General features: G+C 59.9%; 1 protein-coding gene across 1 annotated transcript in view; it reads right to left on the bottom strand.

The window, feature by feature from the left end:
• CROCC2 (ciliary rootlet coiled-coil, rootletin family member 2) overlaps positions 1-23,422 on the bottom strand; it is a 72,749-nt gene that overhangs the window by 5,670 nt on the left and 43,657 nt on the right. Inside the window, 9 exon segments of the mRNA XM_058533501.1 lie at positions 960-1,109; positions 10,883-11,016; positions 11,767-11,887; positions 12,836-13,017; positions 13,235-13,592; positions 15,332-15,487; positions 16,685-16,844; positions 17,526-17,743; positions 21,249-21,392. Coding sequence (XP_058389484.1) covers positions 960-1,109; positions 10,883-11,016; positions 11,767-11,887; positions 12,836-13,017; positions 13,235-13,592; positions 15,332-15,487; positions 16,685-16,844; positions 17,526-17,743; positions 21,249-21,392 — 1,623 coding nt within the window.

Here is a 23,422-nt window from a genome sequence, read left to right as displayed (position 1 = left end):
AGGCGGTGTGCCAGGGCCTCACAGCTCCCAGCAGGACAGTGCTCCAACACTGGGGACAAAGGTGGGGGATGTGTCAAACCTGTGGTGCCTCCCCAAGGACAGCGAAGGGAGAGGGCGGGGCAACACCAGGGCAGTGTGGAGGTCTACAGGTGACCCGCCAGCGCCAGGCTGACTCTGAGCTGTAGGCCAGTGGGCAGGTGCAGAGCAGGTGCAGAGCAGGTGCAGACACAGAAGCCTGCCTAGGCCAGCGCCTCCCCCAGCCAGCCTCTGTCTGGACCCCCACCGGGTACTCCCCTTTCCCTGCCCCCCCCAGCTCTCCGGGGACCACCCTCTCTTCTCCCCTGCCGCCCCCCAGTTCTCGAGGGGCCACTCTCCTTTCCCCCCTAGCTCTCCAAGGACCACCATCTCCCCTCCCCCGCCCCCCTCCAGAGACCAGGGACCACCCACTGGAGCCGCGGGGTCCCCGAGCCGCGTACCTGCGCCCGGCGTGCGCGCAGCGCCGCGAGCTCCCCCTGCAGGCTAGCCCGCTGGGTGCGCAGCGCTGCCGTGTGCTCCCGCCGGACCCGCCTCTTCGCGCGCCGCGCCCCCGCCGCCAGCTCCCCGCGCTGCCGCCGCCCGCGCTCCTGGGCCGGGGAGAGGCCGCGCGTGGGCCGGGTGCTCCGGCCTGAGGCTGCGCCCCGGGCGCGGCCGATTCTTTTCCCCTGAGCCGTGCCCCACAGTTGACCCTCCGTCCTAGGGGTGCTTACTGCGGAGCAGGAAATCGGGGAGACGCCTGGGGCCTGACTCCCTGCGTGCCCCCTCCATCCTCAGTTTCCCCGTCTGTCAGCCGGGGATTGGATGGTGTCTGGGCCGCCCCAGGTCTGCACACCTGCCCCCAGCGTCTACCTGGACCTCCCTTCATGCTGAGGGACTGATTCTGTGGAGGGAACGCAGGGCCCTGCCCTCTGGGGGCCCCTCACCTGCCGCAGGGGCTTCAGCGCGCCCTCTGCCTCCTGGCACCGGCGCTCCAGGCCAGCGACCTGCTCCTCCAGCAGTCTCCCCCTCTGGGCCAGCCCCTGGCTGTGCCTCCTGCTCTCATCCAGGGCCTGGTGCAGCTGGTCCAGTCGCTCCTGGAGGAAGGGAGACACAGGCCCTCCTGGAGACACGGGTTGGGGGTGTGCTCCAGGGAAAGGAGTGGCACAGGATGTCTGTCTAGACCACGCTGCAGGTCGCTGGGATGTAAAGAGGCAGGAATAGGTCAAGTACCACGTGCACTGATCAGGCAGCTGGGGGGAGGGAGGGGTTCCTGGAAAGCAGGCCTTGCTGGCCCAGCGTGCACAAGGGCTCCGCTTGGAGGTTCTCTGCTGTGGCCAGTGGCCTCAGAAGACACATCTGGCATCCCTCCCCTGCTTCCAGCCCTTGGAATGAAGACCACAATAGTCCTCCCAAGTGCACGGAGACTGTTGGGCTCAGCCCCTGTGCCCCCCGCCCTTCCCCAGCCTTCTGCCTCTGCGATCCACCATGTGCTCCCCTGCCTCAGCGCTTCTGACCCTGCCCTGGGCCCTGCAGTGACCCCCCCCAGAGGCACTCCCCTCCCTGCCTCACAGGCACCTGGGATGGCCCATGGTCCCTTGCCCTCCCCCCAGACCCGCTCACCTACCCATGCCCTCTTCTCAGCCCCTCTGCCTTCAGCCTGCAAAACGGCATCATTCTCTTGGGCACCTCTCTCTGTCTCCAGGCAGGCTGCGCGCGGCCTCACTGCACGCTTCAGTGTGCGTTGAGTCTTGCCATTTCCACTGCCCTCAGGATGAAAACTAACTAGACAGCTTGGCCGCCTCTTCAAACTCATCTACCCTGCTCACTCTCCAACGAGGGCCACGTGCTTTCCTGCCCCAGGGCCTCTGCCCTTGCTGCCCCGTGCCCGGGGCACTGCCCGCTGTCCTCTTAGCCTTGCAGCCACAGCCGGCAGTGTCGGCCTCCTTCCCCTGCTGTGCCGCAGCCCCGCCTCCTGTCACCCCACTGCTCTGAGCCCTCACAAGGAGATGGCTCCTGTTGTGTCCCCTGGCTCCGGAGCCAGCACACAGCGGAGAACTCTCCTCTATGCACAAGTGAGCCACGCAACTTGCAGTCCCGCCCACGACGCAACATGGCTTTGTAAGGCCGGGCGAGTCCGCAGCTTTTGAATCTTCCCTAGTGTTTCGTGGAAGAAGTGCCCAGTGCCTTCCGGTACCGAGGACTCTGAAGAGTCAGGAGCCGCACCCGCTCGTGCTGCAGGTGGCTGAGTGGGAGGGGAGGGGTGGGCCTGAGGGGAGATGAGTCGGGGGCCCCAGCCCCAGTTGGGGGTCCCATTGTCCACACCAGAGCCCGTGGTGGCTTGGACTCAAGGGGAAAAGAAGTGGAAGCTCGTGCTGTGGGCTTTAGAGAGAGCCTGGAGGGGCCGTGTGGGGAGGAGCAGCAGGCGGTGTGCTGAGGACTCCTGGGCTTGGACTGCTGGATGGTCCAGGACCCACTTAGTAAGACGGGAAGGTGGGCGGGGGAGCATGTTTAGGGGTGAAGGTTCAGAGTTCAGTCTTGAGGGGCCACCCAGGACTCACTGGATGTGGGGGACAGTGTTGCAGAAGCGGGTGCCTCTGGAGGCCCAGGGCACCGAGGACCAGGGGAGGGGAGGGCTGCCCTGGTGAGAGGGGAGAAGGGGCCAGAAGGGGCCCTGGGCCAAGTGGATGTTAGAGCTGACAGAAGAGGAGACCTAGCCCAGGGAGGACCAGAGGGCTGGTAGAAATTGGGAAGGAGGGAGAGGACAGTCTCTTGTGTGGGATGCCCCAAGGGGTCAGGTAGAGACAGACCCAAAAAGGACACTTTGGATGGGACCAAATGTTGCTGGTGACTTTTGTGTGTAAGTGCACCCGTGTGTGTGTGTGTGTGTGTGGTGGGGTGCTGAGGGTGGGGGGAAGAGGGAGGAGGAACAGCCCTTCCAGAAGCCCGGCTGGGGGAGGGGACACAGGGCCAGCAGAGAGGGGAGTAGGGTGTTGGGGGGCAAGGAAGAGGAGAGTGGGCATAGAGCCAGAGAGGGAGAGCTGAAGGTGCAGGAAGCCCTGATGACCCACGCGGGCTCCAGCCCTCAAGTTACAGGGTCCCCATGTCAGCCGGCAAACACGGGTCATTCACAACTACCAGAGCAGCTGTGTCCTGGGTGCTGTGTCTAGAGGGCCTTCACATCCATCCTTTCACCCAGTTCTCACCAAATGCTGGAGCAGATGTTGCTCCGCTCACAGAGGAGGACTGACTCCCACTAGCAGAGGAGTGGAGGGCGAGTGGCCGGGCGTCGACCGTCTGAGGCTGGCTGAAGGGGAGATGGGCGGGGTGACCCTGTACATAGTTTTTTTGTCTGACACTTCAGTGCTTTAAAAAAGGAAAGGGAGGAAGGTGATGCTTTAGATGGTATCTAAAATCATGACGTTTCACCCTTCCTTGCAATTTTGAAAATTGCCGTTTTCTGTTTGTAACATATTTTCCAGTAGAAAGGCAGAGGTTTCCTTCAAATATGGCTTAAATATTTCATGGTATTTTAAAGAGGCCCCAAACCACTCATGTGAAGCATTACGCTCCTCTTGTAATGACTCAACTTTTATGGAATTCAAATTAACCGTAATAACTGGATGGGGCGCCCTTTGTGAACATCGCCTGTGCCCTGCTGAGTTATCTCATTTCTTGCATCGCTTTGGTTCAAAGCCCTGATGCTGGAGGAGATGCGGGCTGGCCAAGCAAGCCTCACAAACCCAGGTTCAGTTTGACGGTTCACATAGCTGCAGGAAGTGTGAACCCTAGCCCTTCTGCCCAGCCCTGAGTGTCGGCTCCTGCTGTTCCACCCTGGGAGCTGGAGCAGGGAAGAGCCTGACTTGGGGCAGGGATGCAGGGCTCGGTGTGTGCCCTTGGACCACCGGGCCCCTGGCCTCAGTTTCCCCATCTGTGGCATGGGTGTGATGCAATCTCACAGGGTTCTTGTCAGGACCAAGAGAAGGTTGGGAGGAGAGCTATGAAGATGCCCTCCCATATGGCAGCTGCTGTAAAATGAAGGTCTTGCACAACGGAGGGTGGAAAATAGGTCAAGCACTAATGCAGCAGATGGAGGTCTCCTTAAACATCCCGCGTGTTGCTCTATGAAGAGCAGAGCATGCCACAAGCCCCCCGCCCCTAAATCCATCCTTTGGGGCCCCGGAGCACATGTCCTCAGCCTGATGCCTTTTATCCACTAGGTGACAACGGATTGATTCATGCGTTGGCTGGCAAGCATCCCCTGGGCCCCTGGTGTGGGCGAGGGCTGGGGCAGCAGTGCAGGGCCACCTGGTCCTGCCCTCCGGGAGCCTGGGGAGCCCTCCGACCAGTCCCAGGACAACTAGACCGGGAAGTGCTCAGATATAAGGAGGTTGGGCCCCCCACTGCACACAGTGGGACTTGGCAGCCGAGATAGGAGCCCAGGGTCTGGTGCTGGTTAGTGGCGGCCGGATACCTCTGGACTCTGCCCTGTCCTGCTGGCCTGTTTGTCCACCCTTGCGCCAACCCCTCCCACTTTGACCATACTAGCGTTATAAATTCCTTTTTACTGTTCTTTTTCAAAATTTCCTTGGAAAATCTCAAACATCTATTCTTCCGTGTAAACTTTGCAATCAGTATGTTCAGTTTCCTTCCAAACATGCCACAGACAAATAGACAAAACCAAACCAAGAAAGAAACAACCAACAACCAACAAGCAGCAGACAAACCAGCAACATAAACACAGATCCATCTAGAAGCTGATCAAAAGTTTGTAACTGCCCCAGAGCCACACTTTCTCACCAGTAAGACTAGACGTAGTGACAAAATGAAGCACGAATGTGTAATTATTCTTTAAAATGACCCTTGAATTAAAGAAGAAATAAAAACTGAAACTCCTAGAAACTTGGTAAGAAGGAAAAGAATTCATATCAAAAACCTATGGGACACATACTTGACCACAACTAGGAAAATGTGATAACACTGAATGCTTTTACCATCGAAAGAGAAGCCCAGACAGAAATACACCACTTGTCCAATTTAAGAAATCAGAAAAATTACAATAACAGAAAAGAGGATGTTAATAGAGACAAAAGCTGAAATGAATAAATTAGACAAAAATGAGAGAAGAGATAAAAGTTGGTCCTTTGAAAAGACGAATAAAACAGATGAACTGTTAGCAAGTTAGATTAAGAGAATTGAATAAAAATCTCCAACATCAAGGACAGAAACAGACATAACTACATATATAACTAAAATATAACTATACGTGTAAATAAAATGTTAAACAAATTTGTGCCAAGTCCCTGGCAATGTATTTAAAAATATAAGGTGGATGACTTCCAAATAACAAAACTGACCCATGAAGAGATGGAAAACTAGAACAGACCAGATAGAGAGAGATTGGGGAGGGAGTTAAAACGTACTATTTAAGAGGACAGGAGGTGCCCAGTGTTTGTGGGTAAGTTCAATTTAACCTTTCCAGAAAGCTTAACTCTTGGGCTATTTAGATTATTCCAGGTGATAGAAAAAGATGGAAAGCTCACCATTTCACTTTATGAAGATAAAATAATCTTAACACACAAAAAATCGGATAAGTATGGCACCCTGAAGAAAGACAGAGGCAGCCATTCTCGACAGAACTTCAGGTATCTACTCCAGCCACAGCGTGGGCCCCCGTGACCCGGGCGCAGCCTGAGCTTCCCTGCTCTGCTGGCTCGGGAGGCTGAGCGGCTCCCCGACTTTGCTTTTAGAACCTGGACTGAAGCTCAATTTGGGCCCTGGGGGAGAGTTCTCAGGAGAAGAGGAGAGGGTGTGCGACAGGGCTGAACCTGGGACTGGTAGGGTTGGATGTGGCAAGTGTGGGTGCTGGGAGGAGGCTGTGAGCCCCTCTGAGCCATCGCAGCTGTGACCTGGCTGCGATCCGAGGGTAACATGGGGCAGCCTCTCCCAGTGGGCATGTGTGGGTGATGCTGGGCCAGTGCCAGGCCCTCCACCCGCACTTCCTGCTGGCTCTGAGGCCCAACCAGCTGCCCACAGACCCCCCGGGTGCTGTGCTCGGCGCGTGTCCTCACACCATGGGCTCGGTTCTGCATTGTTGATCTATTGAATTCCCAGGGTAGCCCTGGAAACGGGGAGGGATTTGCTCTCAAACAAGAATCTTACTGTTTGCATAGCACAGCCTACCATTTAATTAGAAAAATATGTTTTTAATTAACTTCCTCTTGACAAACACATTGGCTTATGTGAAACAGGGGTAAAAGCAGTCCGAGAAAGTGAAAGATGCTGTGTAAAACGCAGCCCTTGCTCTAGCCTGTGCGGGCGGCCTGGCAGACTGACTTGGACGAGGTGAGGGCAGCAGGCAGTGTAGCCACACGTCCTGAGTCCCCGGCCTGGCTGGAAACACTTCTGCCTGGGTTTGCTGTTAGTCAAAAGTGCCTGGGGCCCCCGGTGACTTAGGCGTGTCTGAATCCCCCTCCCAGGCACCCACTGCAATGGCCAACAGGTTACAAAAATGGAGAGAGACTTTCCTTAGAGCTGGAGACTAGGACTTGGAGGGTTCCTGAGAGATGGAGGACAGACGGAACAAGCTGGCCTAAAAATAGAAGAAATGGCAATTGCCAGAATTCTTAGAAAAATTTGACACAATACTGATAGATTTTAGCACATGCACTTCACTGAAAAATGGAGTAAATTCTGATCAAGGAGAAAAATTAACAGGGGTAGAGGAGATTTGAACAACATCCCGAAAAGCCTGCGGCACCCATATGTGGAGACCCCAAATGGAAAGCTCCCGGTACCTTGGGGACCCTGATTCAGAGGGCCAGGGCTGGAGGGGGACTGCAGGGATATGGGGGGGAAGGAGGGTCATGGCAGGTAGGGGACAGGAAGGCCCCCAATTCCCTGGCACGCAATGCCAGGGAGGCAGAGGCTGGGAACACCACCACAGCTGTGCCCCAGAGAACAGGGCCCTCGTCCTCCCCATTCCTGGAACAGGAAAGTTCTGGTGAGGGCTCAGTGTTGCCTCCGATGCCGGCTCCCCACGGCTCCCCCTTGGAGCCTTTCTCTCTGCCTTTCATTTGGGCCTGAAACATCTAAACAGGGACACGTGAAGTCCCCGATGGGTTCTTCTCCACTCCCAACTTTGAACAAGACCAGATCCCCTCTTTAAAGATGTGCACAGGAAAAACTCACAACATAAGTAGCAATCAACTGTGGTTCAAGATACAAGGTGAATCCGAGGAGTCGGATCTGAGGGTCTCAAATTAAAAAGAGAAGAGAGTTATTGCAAGAAATGGGAATGTGTGTCAGAAAATGTTAACTGACATCCTCAAGAAGGTGAGATCAGGGCAGGAGCGGAGGGTAAACCATCGAGAGAGAAACACCAGCCCCCACACGGCTGGCCGGGATGGAGGCAGGCAGCGGATTAGACACAGCAGACGGTCAGATCGCCAAGCAGGACGAAGACCCGAAATTCTGCCGGGACTTGGGGGAGCCAGTGACGAGCAGGTGAAATTCAAGATCAGCCAGGAGGACAGGGCTGGAGAGCAGTGCTGGGTTGTGTGAATTTCAGCACAAAAGAATGGGGAAGAGGTGGGAGGAAAAGAGCTGCTTTTTGAGTGGAAAGAACTCGTATAAACTGCAGATAGATTTGATTCTGCACACGGAGAGGGCTCACATTTTGCATAGGCAAAAATAACGGAGGGAACATCTCAAATCAATGTTTCAGTGACACTTTTGAATTTCAAAGATAAATGGGCCTTCTGGCTCCCACTCTGGAAGAAGCAACTCAGATAACCTACAATATCCTTACATTTCTTGAAGGCATCTGAGACAGAGGTCAGAATCTCTTGAAATCTAAGGAAGAAACAGGTCCCTCCCAGAGAGATGGGATGTGAGCCTGATGCACGAGTGTCACCTGTGTGTGTGAAGAATTCTGCTGACATGTTCAACAAATTGCTGAAACCAGGGGTGGTAGGCAGACCTCTGAGATGGCCTGTGACCTTTGGCTCCTGATGTTATCCCGAGGTTATGTTAGACTCCGTGGCAGAGGGATTTGCAGATATAATTAGGGCTACTAAGTGGTTGGCTCTGAGTTAAGCCAAGGGGAGATCATCCAGGTGAGGCTGATCTAATCACACGAGCCTGTGGGCTGATGGCAGAGGAGCAGCAGTGAGGTCTGAGGGTGCCAGGGTTTCTCGTGAGGGTCCTGCTGCTGCTGCAGTTGTTGTGAGAGCCTATGAGAAGGCCCATGCCGGGATCTGGGAGAAGACTCTAGAAGCTACTCTGTCCTCAGCCGACAGCCGGGAAGCAGGACCTCGGTCCCACAACCACAAGGAACTGAATCCTGCCAACGCCCTGAATGAGACTGCAAGGGAATACTTCCCAGGGCCTCAGGTGAGGACGTGGCCCAGCCCACCCCAGAGTGTGAGACCCTGCAGAGAGAACCCAGCCCCGCCAGGAGGGGCTTCTGGGAGCTCACAAACGGTGTTAGGGCATCAGTCTGGGGTAATTTGCTGTGTAGTGACTGAAAACTAATACACCAAGTGGGGGCTGCTGTGAGTATAAAGCCCTTGGGGTCTGCAGGTTCCTCATGGAGGAAGATGGAGGTGGGCAGGTCTGGAGGAGGGGAGGACCGCAGAGCAGAGGTCTCCAGAGCCCCCAGGGCACAGGGGCAAAAGCCCTGCAGCTGGGGGAGGCAAGGGGTGCAGGAAGGGGTCCTGGCCCAGCCATCAGAGGTCCCTGAGCACAGCCTGATGTGACACGTTTGACTTCTTGCTAAACATCGGGAATCAGAAGAAGACGCTTCAAACGTTTTGTAACATTCCCCCTATGCCCAAGAGGTAACCAAGATAGGGCAAAAGGGATGATGCCAGGATGCAAACACTACAGGGCAGTGGGGAGGAAGTAACCCCACAAGGAAGGACAAAATGGAAGTCATGAGAAAGCCTTAAAAGCAGCAAGAATCCTATTAGCGACTGAATAAAAACCGCACATAAACGATTATAAAACCGGTAAGTGGGATAAATTTCCCTGGAAAAGGCAAAGACTCTATGGTGGGATGGAGACCAAAGCTAGGCTGATGAAAGGATGGCTAAAAACACAAGGAGCAAAAGTGCAGAGGCCAAGAAGAGGAGAGGGTGGGAGTGGTGGAGGATTCCAGACAAACAGCCTTTAACAGGGCCTGGAGGGCCCAGACCAGCACAAGCTGGACAGAGCAGTCAAGACACTTTCAATTCTGAAGAGCATGTCGTAGAAATCTATAAATCAAAGACCCTTAAAAATGAAAGGAGGCGTTGCCAAAAAAATTGTAATGGGAAAATTCCACACGTCACTCTTAGTTTTGACAAATTCAGGAGACAGATCCAGTGTGCAATATTGAATGACATATTTGTAAAGGTGGATTTAATGGGTATTTTTCAAAAGGCGTAACCTGTAAACAGAAAACATTATTTGCAAATGTGCATGGAACACACACGTTTGAACACACGTGTGAAAGGGGATGCAGCCCTGCCTGCCTCCGTGGTGTCTCAGAGCCCCACATCTCCTGGCATCTCACCAGTGCTGCCACCTTCCCCAGCCAGGTCCCCAGGCCCTGCGACTGACCCCTCCAAGTCTCTTCCCCCACCAGCCGCAGCCATAGGGGTCTTTGAAGCAGAAATCCCCTTTCATCTCACAAATCTTCCCCAGGCTGAGCTCCTCGGCTCTTTCTCTGCAGCCCCACCACTGCTCTCTGGCCCCTCCTCTGCAGAAGGGCCCTCCTTCATGGGGACCAGGGACCCTCAATGCCTGGCCTTTGAGGGTCCCCAGGCTGCAGACTGAGCCCTGCATGGAGCGAGTGCAGCCCAAGCTTGGGGTCTGCACCCACCCTCTGAGGTCGAGGCCTGCCTGGCTGGCTGCCTTTGGGGTCCTGTGAGCCTCGCTCAGCTCACTGCTCCCACGGACCTGCAAGGCCATCCCTTCCGGTCACTCATCTGGCGTTTCCTCCTCACAAGACACCTGGAGACGGGTGACCTGCTGCTTGTGGCACTTGTGGAACTGAGAGCCCCTACACGCCCCCATGTCCTTTTCAGTGCCCCCTGCTCTGTTGCCTCCATCAGCCTCATCTTTCCAGCAGGGGACCTAGGGCCCTGATTCCCTGACACCCATGGTGGCCTCCTCTGGGGCCCAGTGTTCCTCCTGCCGGGCACCCTGCTCCCGACGCCTCCAAGGTCCTCAAGGAGCTTCAGCTTTGACCTGTGGGCCTGGGGTGGGGCGCAGGGCTCGCCGTGAGCCAGCCCCCGTCCACCCGGGCCTGGCCCTCGCTCTGGGCTCAGATTTCTTCCCTGAAAATTGTGGCCCCCAAGGCCATTTTCACAACACAAAGCCCACGCATGGGGACAGTTACCCGAGTTCATACTGTGCAGCCTCCTTCCATGTCTAAGTGACAGAAAAAAATGGTCCCACGACAGCATAAATGTGACCCCACAGAGAGCCCCAAGGTTAGGCCAGTGTCACCCTATGCCTGCCAGTGTTGCCACAGAAAGACGGATGGACCTGGGAGGCTAGAGGTCTGCCCCTGGCTCTGCCCCTCGCTGGCTCTGCCTGCCACCCAGGCCAAGTTACTCCCTGTCCAGGACTCAGTTTCCCCAATCTGTAAAATAAGGGCTAGGACCACCTCAGAGATAGTTCTGCCAGGGAAGACCCTGATGAGCTCTGTGGGACCCAATGTCCTTCGAGGACGCCTGCTCCAGCCTAGCCTGTGCCTCTGCCCACAGGGACCAGAAACCTCCCCTCGCCCCGAAGCCCTCTCAGCCTCCTCCCTCCTCCTTCTCCACCCTAGGGTGTGGGGGGGAGCCAAGTGTCCCCGGTGCCCACGCGCCACATGCCCCACCTGGAGCCGCCGCTTCTCCTGGCCTGCTTCCCGCACGCTTGCCAGCTGCTCCGTCTGCAGCCTCTGGAGCGCCTCCTCCTGCAGGGCCCACGCTGCCCGGGCACGGCTCATCTCGCCCTCCGCCTGGCGCCAGCCTGTGGGGCACATGGGGCAGCTCGCCTGGCTGCCAAGGTCTGTGGGCTGTCCCCTCCCATTTCATAGGCTGGGAAACTGAGGCTCGGTGAGTTTAAGTGACTGGCACCCACCTGACAATTCCCTGCTCCTCCCTCCTGGAAGCTCGAGGTCCCTGGGGCGAGTCTGGGGTCCCAGCTCCCTCTGCCTCGACTCCAGGCCCCTCCCCCTACCCATCCTTCTCCTCTGCCTCCTTTCCTTCCACAAACATTCCTCCCTAGAGACTCTGCGACAGGCCCTGGGCTTGCCTACTGGGCTGACCTGCTAATGGGGAAGGGGGACAGAAATGAGGTGGGGTGAGCAGCAGGGCAAGAAGCCTATCTGAGGAGGTGACACGGGGCAGAGCCCTGGTGTGGGGAAGGGCTGCATGACTATCAGGGGAACAGAGTTCTGGGTGGCAGGCATAGCCAGTGCAAAGGCCCTGAGGTGGGAATAGCAGGAGGCCCGAGTTGTGGGAAGGGGTGGGGGCTGGATGGTGTGGGGCCTTGCAAGGTCTCTGGCTTTTATTCCTCGTGATGGGGAGGCAGCTGCTGAGAGAGCACCCACCACTGCCAAGCATGGGGTGTGCCTCGGGGAGGGTGCTGTTGGGTGTTGTCCCCGTGGTCCTGGCGTGAGCAGTTTCCAGGACTGCACACTCATCGTGGCCAGGAGCGGGGCGCTCTGGGGAACCCCTCACAGCTAGTCCCCAGAGGCAGGGGGCGAAGGGAGGGTACCTTCCTCCGCTTCGGCCAGCGCCTTCTGCAGCTGCCCCACGCGGCTCTGGGCTCGGGCGCGCTCGCTCTCTGCCTCGCTCAGCTGGCTGCTCAGGCTTGCCGCCTGGAAGCGCCAGTCATCCTGGGTGGAGGAACCAAGGTCAGAGAGCAGCCCAGGGGGTGAGTGGAGGGCAGAGGTGTCCGGCTAGAGGGTGGGGGGCAGCTCATGGATACACAGGACGGGGCAGTGGGGTGGGGAGGGCTGTGGGCTGCAGGGAAGGCCAGGCCACGTGGGACAGCTGAGCTGAGTGAGAGGCGTTGGGGAGGGCATGGAGGGGCTGGGGTGTGGGCTGGCCCGAGTGGGCAGGTTTAGAGTGTGGACATAGGGTGGGCAGTGGGGTGCGCAGTGGCAGATGATGGCCCATAGCCTGTGGGGTCAGGGTCACCTGCAGGGACTGCTCCCAGCCAGGACCAGGGACTGAGTGGGGCTGTGGCCCTGCTCCCTGGGGCTGGTATTGGTGGGAGGGTGGGCCGGAAGGTGGACAGGTGTCCATGGAGGACCCGGGGGCCAGGGCTGGGTGACTGTCTGTCTGTCTCTCCCCACAACCCCTCCCACCTGGCCAGTCAGGCAGGGACAGCTCATGGGCAGCTCTGGGGAGCCCTGGGGTGGCAGGATGGGGGGCACATGGGAGCAGCTGCTGGGGAGCTTGGTCTCCCATGGGAGGGGTTATTGGGAACAGCAGGTGACCTGGCCAGCCACTGGGATGGTTCTTCAGGGGACAGGCATGGGGATGGAGTACACCCCGACCTGGGCCCCAGTGGGCCTGGCTCCAGGGGCTCTGCTGCCCAGTCTGAGGAAGCGAGGTGGCCCCGGCCCATTTGGGGCAGTTGGGTTTCGAGGGATGATGGTATTTATCTGTATTTATCATGACAAACAAAGGATGGTCTGGACACTGAGGCACCCACTGACCCATAGGGCCGTGCCAGGATCTCAGCAGACCAGGGACGGACGGGCAGGTGGACAGCAGACTGAGTGGCGTCTCCCTGTCTCCCAGAGCCCCCAGGGCATGTCCTCCCCATCCCCCCTTACTTGCTCCCGCTGGGCATCCCGCAGCTTCTGCGCGAAGTCTCTCAGGGCGTCCCGCACAGAGGCCACGTCCACCTCTGGGCCGTGGTCTCCGGGTGCTGGTGAGGGCCATCGGAGGGGTGAGTGGGACCTGGCGGGGGGACTGGCACTCTGCTGCCCGGAGTGACTCTGGGAGCTGTGCGAGCCTGCAGGACAGTGACGGCTGAGGGGACGTGGTGGGGACTTGGTGACAGACGTGCAGGCGCTCTCTTTCCCTTTCTCTGTGCTGTCCCTACCACAGGGAGCTCGTGGGGAGCTCAGGGTCCAGGCCCCTCACTGTGAGGCCCAGGGATGGGTGGGAGTGCCTCAGGGGAGGGGCAGAGCTGGGACAGGACCCCATCTGAAGCCACTGGGGACACTGACCTTTGGTGGGGGCGCCGGGCCGCTTGGGGGAGGCGGAGGGGCTCTGTCCCCAGAACCCCAGGTCGTGGTGGAGTGTGGCCCATAGCCGGCCCAGCTGGCCCTCCACATCCCGCCTGGCGCCCTCAGCCTGGGCCAGCTCCTGCTCCAGGCTGTGGATCCGGTGGCAGGCCCCGTCCAGGCGAGCCTGGAGGCCATCAGCCATGCTGCTGGCCTGCTGCAGCTTCCCGGAGACGCTGCGCAGCTCAGCCCGGAGGGTCTGCTCGGTTCCCCGGCTCTCGCGCAGGCATTCCTCCAGCCGCCTTTCCCGGGCCTCACCTCCTGCCTCCACCTCCGTCAACTTTCGCTGCAGCCTCAGGACCTGTAGGAGGGACCTGAGGGGCTCAGACAGAGGTCTCGCCCCAGGTCTACCCACCTCTGAAGACCCTCCAGGCCTCTTGGCCTCACCCTCTCCTTGGCATGTCACAGCTGCGGGGACCTTGGACCTGCCTCCCAGACCATGTTTGGCAGTGGGGACACCTGTGCCCAGGTAGGGAAGGACACCCCAGGACCAGGGGGCACATCCTGGCAGGCAGCAGAAAGCCCCGCTGGCAGCCATATGAAGACCCTGGCCAGGCAGGGCCATGGCCCAGGCTGCCTCCTCCTGCGGCCTGCCGGGCCCCCTACTCTGGCCAGCTTCATGCTTGCCTGCCATATCAGGGCCTGTGGTAGCAAGGCTGGGTCAGTGCCATCCTGAGTCCAGGGCTGGGGAACCACAGAGTGCCCGACTCCCCCCACAGGCTTCCAAGTGGGTGACAGCCCAGCACACAGCACACGAGGGCCAAGAGGGGCTGGCAAGACTCTGGGGGGCTGTTTTCCCACCTCCCTTGGCTCGGGCCACCCTCCTCCTTTGTGGCTTCACTCCAGCCCCCTGGCAGCCCCCTCTTCATGGACCCTCTGCTGTGCCACGTTCCCCCTCCCTTCTCTCAGGGTCTCAGCCTCGGCACAGAGGGGCCTCCCTATCCCAGCTGGCCCTTGGCAGCAGCCCATCCCATCATTCCCAGTTAGGTTACCCTGTCTGCTGCTGCACCCTGGTCACGGCCCAACGTGCTCCCAGCCCCTGGACGGTCCCTCCACTCACACGAGGAGCCCTGTAAATACTTGTGAGTGGACAGGAGTATACACGGGGAGACTGCCACCCCTTGGGAAGTGCACAGGCTGGGGAGGAGGCAGCCAGGCCCCCAGCTCGAGGCCATGGAGCCCCTGTCAGACCCTTATCCCTGGGCTGCTACGCCAGGTCTCCTCTCATCTCCCTCCCTGGGTGGCCACAGTATAATCAACCCATTCACAGGTAGAGGTGAGGGGCTGTGAGATCACACGGGGTCACATGGTCATGTGAGGTGAGCCCATGTTTTCGGGGCATGGCTAGTGCCTGATGCAGCCACTCTGTGCATGACTTTGGGATTGAACCAGAGGGCCCCCGCAGGCCGAGGCCTAGGGAGGCCTCCTCAGGCTGTATGTGTGTGGGGGTCCAAGGCCACCTAGCCACGTGCAGCGCAGGCCTGCGGCAAACAACTGGAGGGGCAGGGCCAGGGACAGAACAGAGGGTCTTTCAAGCTGGCATGGGGGCGGTGAAGGCCGGTGTGGGGGGAGGGGCATGGGGACACGCGTGTGCAGGCATTGGGAGAGAGCTCATGGAGACTGTGCGTGTGTGTGCATGTGTGTGTGCACGTGTGTGTGCATATGTCAGGGCCGTGGGGACACCCAAGTGTAGGCCTGGGTGTAGGTCTGAACTCAGAGTCCTGAGGCTCTTGGACAATTGGTCATTTCAGGGCCCCCTGCTTTTCCCCAGGCTCAGAACTCTCACTTCACCTGGGCGAGACTCTGTCCTTTTCTAAAACACAAGACCCCTGGGAGGTGCAGGGAAGGGTTTTCCCTTCAACTGGGTTAGTTCAGTCAGAGTCCTTCTCCCTTGACCCTGGGAGAGCAGACAGACTCACAGAGCATGTGGGTGAGAGGGCAGCCTGGGGCAGCCTGGACCTCTGCTGTCCCCCTCAATCCCAAGTTTTCACAGCGCCGGCTGTCTCTGCTGCCCCTTCCAGGGTTCCTTCAGCCTCCTACCTCCTTCCCGGTGGCCTCCACCTCGGCCACCTGCCTCTGCAGCTCCAACACCTCCTGCCGGCTCTGCTGCCGACGCTGAGCATCCTGTGTGACCCGGGCCTGCAGCCAGTTCACCTCTTGGCTCCTCCTCTGATTCTCGGCCTCCAGTGTCTTCACCTGGGAGGGTGGGGGCTGCACTGATGGAGTTGCCTGGGCCTCTGTGCTGGGAGGGGCTGGGGTGGCCAGTGGGCCCTTCCTGACCCCTGACATGTCCTGGGGGGCTGTGTTGTGCCCCCACAAGACCACATCCTTGGAGCTGGCTCCCTGAGCCCCTCCACAGACACACTTGGCACCTCCTCTTTGGGGCCAGGACGCTCTGTGGAGCTTGGAGCAGACACCCTGATGGAGCACCCCTGGGCAGGGAGCAGGGCTGCGGGGGTGCTGATTAGGGAGTGTGGGCGGTGCTCGGGGTGCGGGCTCTGGGCTCAATTTCTGGCTGTCACTTGCAGGGACCCTGGTCTGTCCGACTACTTAGCCTCTCTGTACCTCAGTGTCCTCGCCTGGAAAGGAAGGACTAGAACTTTCCTCAAGGATGGCTGTGAGGATCAAATGAGGGCAGGTGACGTGTGCAGAATGCCGGGTACAGAAGGGTGGGATAAATGGCAGCTGTTCCTGCCGGAGATGGTTTCCCGACCTAGCTGTCTGCAGGAGTCTGACAAAAATGGTCCAATGCTTCGAAGCCTCACTCTGCGAGGGGAGGTCTGGGCGCCTCCCCTGGGTAGGCCTGAGACAGGGAATTCCGCGTCAGTGGCCCCTGACATGGGAAGCCGAGGCAGATAGAGGAAGCAGCACCCTTTTGTTCACCCCAAGCCCTGAGGTGGCTATGCTGGGAGGAAGCCTGGGCCACTCGGGGACACGGGAGGTGCCCCAGCTGACAGCCAGCAGCAGTCACGGGACACGAGGGAAGATGCCTCCAGGAGAGCGCAGCCCCACCGTCGAGGCCCCGCGTGGATTCTTCTCAGGGCTGGTAGGTGAGTGCAGTGGGGCAGAGCCGGGCTGTTCCCTCTGGGCCTGGCTGAATTCCTGACCTTAGGGTTCATGAGTGTCAAAATGGTTATTTTAAGCCATTAACTTTGAGGCTTGTCATCTGTGCCCCATGGGGCAGACCCAACCAGGAACCCCATGAGTCCAAGCAGGCCCTTCAACTGGTGGCTCCAAGTCTGGGGACAGAATGTTCCAAAGGCACAGGCAGGGAGGCCACGTCTGGAGCTCCTGCTCTACAGCCCTGTGGGTGACCTGGGGGGGCCTGGACGAACTGGGGCCAAGGTGGGGGTCATCTCTGCCAGGCACGGGGCTCCAGGATGGCTCCCTCACCTTTCTGTGGAGCTCCTGGAGCTCCCGGCGGGCGGCCTCCCGCGCCTGCTCCACCTCCTGCAGGCTGGCCCGCAGCTTGCTGGCCTCTTTCTGAGCCACAGCTCGGGCCTCCTCCAGGACCAGCACCTTCTGCTCCTTCTCCTCCTTGGAACGCTTAAAACTGAGCAGAGTGTCACAGGCTGGGGCCAGGGGAGCCATCTGGGGCTCCAGCATCTCCAGCGATGACTGTCCGGCTGCCCACCTCACCCTAGGAGGCTCCTCCCACATCTTGACTCCACAGAGTCCCAAAGCCCAGCCTCCTTGGGGCTGCCCATCACCTTGGGTCTGAGGGCCCAGCTGACATGGCCCCTCTATATGTCTCCAGCCCCCTTCCCAGCCCTCCCTCCCTCTAGCCACTCCCAGAGCCCCAATGCCCAGCACCCGCCTGGCACCTCTGTTGCCCCCTGCGAGGGCTGCAGTCCTGGTCTGGTTGTCACTCCCACAGGGGGTCATCTCAGAGCCCCCGACCGGGCTCCTGGGCCTCCCTCTGCTCCCCAGACCTTGGCTGTCTCCTGCTGACCACTGGGGGCCTGTTTTGTCTGCTGGATGGGAACTTCCCAAGGGCAGGGACAGGTCCGTTGGTGTCCCAGCCTTCCCCTGTGTGGGCCAGCACTGTCGACCCTCTGGATGGGCAGGTGGCACTTGGGTCTGCCTGGTGTGTCCACCCCACCATTATCTGGCCTATCTCAATAGGACACTCCACGTCCCACCGGCTTTGTCCCCTGGTCCTCACCATGGCCTGGGGTGAGCTGTGGGGCGAGGAGGGCTCCCCCACAGCTGCTCTACAGAGCAGCTGCCATACCTGGCCTTCTCCTGTTCGGCCCTGAGGATGGCGGCCCGCAGCTTGGTGTTGGAATGCTGCAGCATGTTTTTCTCTCGGGTTTCGTCGCCCAGCTCCCGACGGGCCTCCAGGGCCTCCCTGCGCAGCCCCTCTTGGCTCTTCTCACTGCCCTGCAGCTCCCGGCGCAGCGCGGCCAGCCCCTCCTGGGCCTCCTCCAGCTGTGCCCGCAGCCTCTCGGCCTGTGGAAGGAGCGTGCAGCTCTAGGGGCCAGCTGGGGCCACGGGCTGGGGGTGGTCAGGGGCTGTGGGTTGGGGGTCAGCAGCTATGGGTAGAGGCTGCTGCTCCAGGGAGAGCCACAGGCAGCACATGGCTTCTGGCTCTGGTCTGGCAGTACCAGTGCCCCCCAGCCCTGGGTCCCCAAGTGCTTGAAGGAGAAGCAGACAACCTGGCTTTGCCCACCCGTGGTCACTTCCCCTACTGCCATTGAGGCTGCAAGGCCTCTCCCAGAGCCTAGGCAGGGGACACCCTGACTCCTCCTGGCCGAGGTCCTGCCCTACACTCCGTCCCTGGACCCCGGGGATGCTCGCCACCAGTCAGCAGGGCCTGTGTGGGACACAGCTCTGCCCACATGTCTGCACTGTCCCCACTCAGGTCCAGCTGCCACTGCCTGATGGCGCTCCCCACCAGCTGTCTCCTGGTGCCCACTCCTTTCCTTCAATAACGGCATGGCATCCGGGTGACTGCCTGCCCTGGTGTGAGCAGTAGCACCAGCGGCCCAGGCTCCTGATCCCTGCACAGTCGAGGGCACATCTGCTCCTGCAGGCCCCCTCTCCCTATCGGTAGGGGAGGCAGTGGGGAGGGAGGGTCTCTGGGCATCTGCACCCTGGGAATCCACCAGCAGCACTTGGGCCAGGCTGCCCAGCTGCTCGGGCAGGAAGTTCTCTCTGTCACAGGAGCACTCTGCCAGGCGCGCTCCGCAGAAGCGTGGGCCTCCCAAACCTGAGGGCTGGGGGCAGCGGAGGCTAAGGTGGGAAGGCTCTGGAGCCAGTAGAAGCCACGTGCTCCACGTCCACCCTAGCCCTGGCCACTGTGGACCTCTGTGAGCGGACCCAGGTGTGAGTCCTCCTCCCTGCCAGACCTGCTCCAGCCCAGAGGGGGACACCCACCATGCTGGAACCAGGACCTGTGTCCTCCCCAACACGAGGGCCCTCCTAACGCCCGGGGGCTTCCAGCTGGGGCCTGCCGGCTCTGTGGTTTTTCGAGGCGTGAGAGCTGAGCCTGGGTGAAGTGTGGGTGGGGGTCAGGGGTCCTTCTTGCACTGGGAGAAAAGGTACCTCAAGGCTTTGGGGCTCAGCCCCAGGTGGGAGGGTCTGGAGAAGAGTGCAGACCTGGGGAAGGGACAGCCCACCCCTCAGCACCCCACGGAGGCTCGCCAGGGCTCTGCTGGGACCCCTGGCCTCCTGCCTCCCAGGCCGGTGCTCTGGCCCTGACCAGGGCACTCTGGAGAAGGCTCCGTTTCAGCTCGTGTGTCCCTGAGGAGGTGGAGGAAGCCAGCAGGGCCATGCCCAGAGAGGGGAAGCCACAACACTCGGAGTGATGTCGAGGTGCTGGTTTGCCAAAAGCAAACCCCACTTTGCTGGCTGTTTCATTGGGACCTTGTCCAGGCCCCTGGCCGGCCCGGCTGCTGCGTCCGCCCGCTGTTATTGTTGTTCTGTTTTTGGGAAGGGCTCGAGCCCCCTCTGCTCCCCTCCCACCCCCACATGTGGGAGCCACAACCGTGCCGTGCCGAGCATTTTCCGCCAAGTCAGCAGAAATCCTCCCAGGAGGTCAAGGACCAGCGAAAGGGCCTATCCATCATAGAAGAACTGTTTGCATTTCCCAGGGCGGGGGATGAAAACAAGCAAAACAAATGCGGGGGAGGGTCCCCCCCACCTCCCTCCGCCACATGAGAACAACCATCCCTTTTACAGGAATTTTACAGCCAAATCGCTTAATGTGATTATAATAATTATTTCTTTACTAGAAATTGTATAAACAGCCTCTTTTGAAATCTCCTGCAGGGAGGCGGCTTGAGGGATCTGAATGGAGGAGGCAGTGGGAGGGGAGGCGAGTGGGGGCCCCAGTGGGGCCCTGGTCTGGGTGTGTGTGTTCAAGCGTGTGCATGCAAGTGTGAGTGTACACATGTGTATGCACGCATGTGTGAGTGTGTGGTGTGTGCACTTGTACATGTGCATGTACAGAATGAGTGCCCACATGTCTGTTCACATGCATGTGTGATGCATGTGCATGAATGTATGTGTGGAGTTGCATGTGCTGCTTGTTGCACATATGCGTGCACTGTGGTGTCCATGTGTGTTTACATGTGTGAGTGTTGTGTCCACACGTGAGTGCCTGGGGCATGCATGTGTGTGCATGCACATGTGCACTCACTTTGGGTGCGTGTGTGTGTACGGGTGTGTGTGGTCTCCATGTGCCCAGGGGTGTATGTGTGCATGTGAGTGTGTGCATGTACGTGAACTGTGCACGCACACATGTGTGGACCTCAGGCAGGGCTGCGAGAAGCCTGGACGTTGCTCCAGTTTAAAGGCTGTGAATATGTTATGGTATCCATGGCGACCCTGGGCCAGCCTGGCGCCTGGGAGGGTTCTCCTGCGCTGCTTCTCTCTGTGATTGTTCCTCCTGCCCCCCTCAGCCTTCCCATCCCCCCACTCCCTTTATGAGGGCTCCTCTCCTTTGTGGGGGCCCCCTCATCTTTCTGGGGCCCCTCTCTGAGACCTGAACTTCTCACGAAGCCAGTGCCTCTTTCCTTCACCCCACCAGAACAAATGTGTCCCCGTCTCCCCGGCTCCTCCCGCCACGTCCCCCAGTTTTAAAATCTCATTTTGCTTCCCCGTGTGGTCGCTGACCAGGCCCGACTTTGAAATCTGTTGAAAGGAGACCTTTCTCTTTGGGGGCCAAAGTAAACAGCCTGTCATGTTAAATCACGCTCCCTTCCTCTCTGGGGCCTGCTCTCGGCCTGCCCTCGAGGGTGCTGGGGGAGGGCAGAGCCCCCCTCTCACTCGGCCGCTGCCTAGGAGGCCCGGTGCGCGAGCGCTGGGTCAGCATCCGCCTGCCAGCCTTGGCACACGGCCCAGGGAATGCACGAGGCCACCCCGTCCCTGCGGGCCCCACCTGGGCGCCAGCTTCCCCTCCCCCCAACCCAAATCCCCATGCCCTCCTGCCCTCCCCTCTCTCAGGCATCCCAAGTCCTGTCAAATCGACCTCAGAAACACCTCCCCAGTCTGCCTGCCTGCTGAGCCCTAGCCCGGCCTAGCTGGGGCCTCTCCTGCTCTCCCTGCCCCAGACTGTCCCCCACCCCAGGACACCATCATGTGGCTCCTGGGGGCCCCTGTGTCAACCTCAGGGCCTTGGCCAGGCCCATGCATGGCTGCCCCTGAAAACCCCACTCAACCCCTGCACTTCTCCTCCTGCCTCTCTACCCCAGGCACCCCCAGGGTGGCCTCACCCCACTCCAATGCCTGGTGCAGTGGAGTCCATGCCTCATGCTTGTGCGGACAGAGCACCGCCTCGCCTTGGGTGTTCCCATGGCTTGTAGGATGGATGGGTCTCCGGGCTGAGGGTCCAGCTTCCCCCAGGTCACGGGCTGAGGGTCCAGTTTCCCCCATCCCCCAGGTCACACCTGGCTCTCATCAGGAAGGCCTTCCCTACCCTCTCCCAGCACCACCCCCTGGCACCATGCCTCACCTCTCTCCCTGTGTTGCTTCGCTCTGCCGCCATCTCCCGGAGACTCTCGCTCAAGGCCGTGGCCTCTGTCTGATGGGCTGAGATGGCGTCCTCAAACTGGGCCTGCAGCGCCTTCAGCTCTGCAGTCGTGGCACTGATGGTGGCCTGGTGGGAGCAGTAAGCTGGCTGCAGCACCAAGTGGCCACCCAAGGCATGGTCAGCTGGTGGTCTGCTCAGGCCCACACTGGCAACCACTCACTGTCCTGGGGCCAGACCAGCTGCTTGTTCAGGCTGCACAAGGCAGGTGGGGGCCAGAGCCAGGCCTGGGGGCTCCAGGCCAGGGTTCTTGTGTTGACCACGGCCAACACCACCGATGCCAGGTCCTGAGGGCACATGGTGGCGAAAGGTGGGGGCAGAGGCCCCAGAGGGGAGCTCCCCATGGGCAGGGGCTGACCCTGTGCCCCTGTGCCTCTTCTCTGATTCCCAGGCTGCCAGGCCAGGGCGGGCTGAGCAGAAGGGGCCCAGGCAAGGGACCTAAGCACTGACCTTTCCTGCCTAAAACACTGCTGTTGGGTAGTGAGGGGTTGAGAGCAGCCATCTGGCAAATGAGAAGAGGTTCTGTCCGTGAACGATGCTGGATTTGGGACTCCTTCAGCCGGGCAGTGGGGTTGGCATTCTTGCCTATGAGCTTGGGGCTGAGCCTCTGCCCTCGGGGGCTTGCTGGGCATGGAAGGAGCACCCCAGGTCCTGTGGCCCCGTGGCCTGGGGCATCTGCTGTGGTCAGTGCAGGGGTCTCGCCCTCCCCAGAGGAGGTGTCTCTGGTCCCCTTCTCTGGGGGTCTGGCCATTAATGTAGGGAGAGAAAACCCTGACCCCAGCTCAGGAGACGTGGCAGTGGCCAGGGAAGGGGAGAGCTGGGCCCCAGGAGCAGCCCTGTCCCCCGAGTCCAGAAGACTACAGGAACCTCTCGGTCAGCCTGGCCCTCAGTTTCCTGAACTTTCAAACAGGCAGGTGGGACTAGGGGACGCCCATGGTCCCCGCCGGTTCTAAATGTGTGAGTGCCCACATGAGGACATGACCGGGAGGGGGCCACAGGCTCTGCCCACACCCCTCTGGCAGGGCTGTCCTTGCAGGGACCACGTGGCCACACTCAGGCAGCGCAGACATCCATTCAGGACTTGGCTGGCCCAAATCTGCTTTCCTATGGCCACAGAGCCCGAGACACTCTTCATCGCTAATGTATGGGCACTTGGAGGAGGCGGGGGTCCTCTGGGCGCCAGGCTCGGCCAGAGCAGTTCTCAAAGCGCCTCATTGTCCATGAACAAGGATGCCGCCTGCTTACCCTGAGCCCAAGGCTGTGCAGACCCAGCCCAGCCTCTTTGCCAGGACCGCCCCCCGCCCACCCTGGCCCCAGGTGGTCTAGGGCTCTGGGTGGCGGTTTCCCCAGTGGGCGGAGGATGGAGCTGGCTTTGTGCTCAAGGAGGCAGGGATGCCCATGTGCTGCCCCGGCGCCGGGTCTCTGGGAGACCCCCTACTCCCACCCACCTGGACTCTGCAAGCCGCTGCCCAAGGGCCCTGGTAGGCTGGGGCTCCATCAGGCTGTGCATCCTGCTCTTGGTGAAGGAGCCTCCTGATATCTCCTTGTCCCCAGCCCCTGCTGTCCCTCTCCACTGGCAGGCGTCACCTTGGACGGCCAGGTCATGGCTGTGCCCTCAGGACAGCCCCAGCACTGCTATGATGAGTGCCCAGTGCAGCTGGCCATCGACAAGCCCCTGCAAAGATGGTGGGCGACAGGGCACAGGCCCGGAGTCCTGGAGGCAGCAGTGACTCAGCCCGAGGGCCCTTTCTACCCTCCAGGGGTGCCTGTTATGTCATCCTACAACTGGTGTTCCTTGGCTGGCATTTCTCCCCTCCCTCCCCTCTCAGTGGGTTTTAATTTCCATTTTCCAAGCCGAGGTGGCAAAAGAACCTTTAATGAGCTCCCCGAAGAGCCCCGCTGGCTGGCAAGCCATCCCCAGTCCAGGGGGAGGCTCAGAGCCAGGGTGAGGGAAGGCCCCCGAGGAGGGCCCTCTGAGAGCAGGGATGTCAGCTCCCAGGGTCTGGGGTGGGGTGGGGGTGAGGTCTTTCCTGGTCCCCTCCTGACGGGGTGGGGCCAAGGGAGCAGCTAGGCGGGGATGGGAAGAAGGAGGGCACACC

Source organism: Diceros bicornis, chromosome 37 (genome assembly GCF_020826845.1).
Source record: "Diceros bicornis minor isolate mBicDic1 chromosome 37, mDicBic1.mat.cur, whole genome shotgun sequence".
Lineage (NCBI taxonomy): Eukaryota > Metazoa > Chordata > Mammalia > Perissodactyla > Rhinocerotidae > Diceros > Diceros bicornis.
This window is presented reverse-complemented; position numbering and strand designations above follow the sequence as displayed.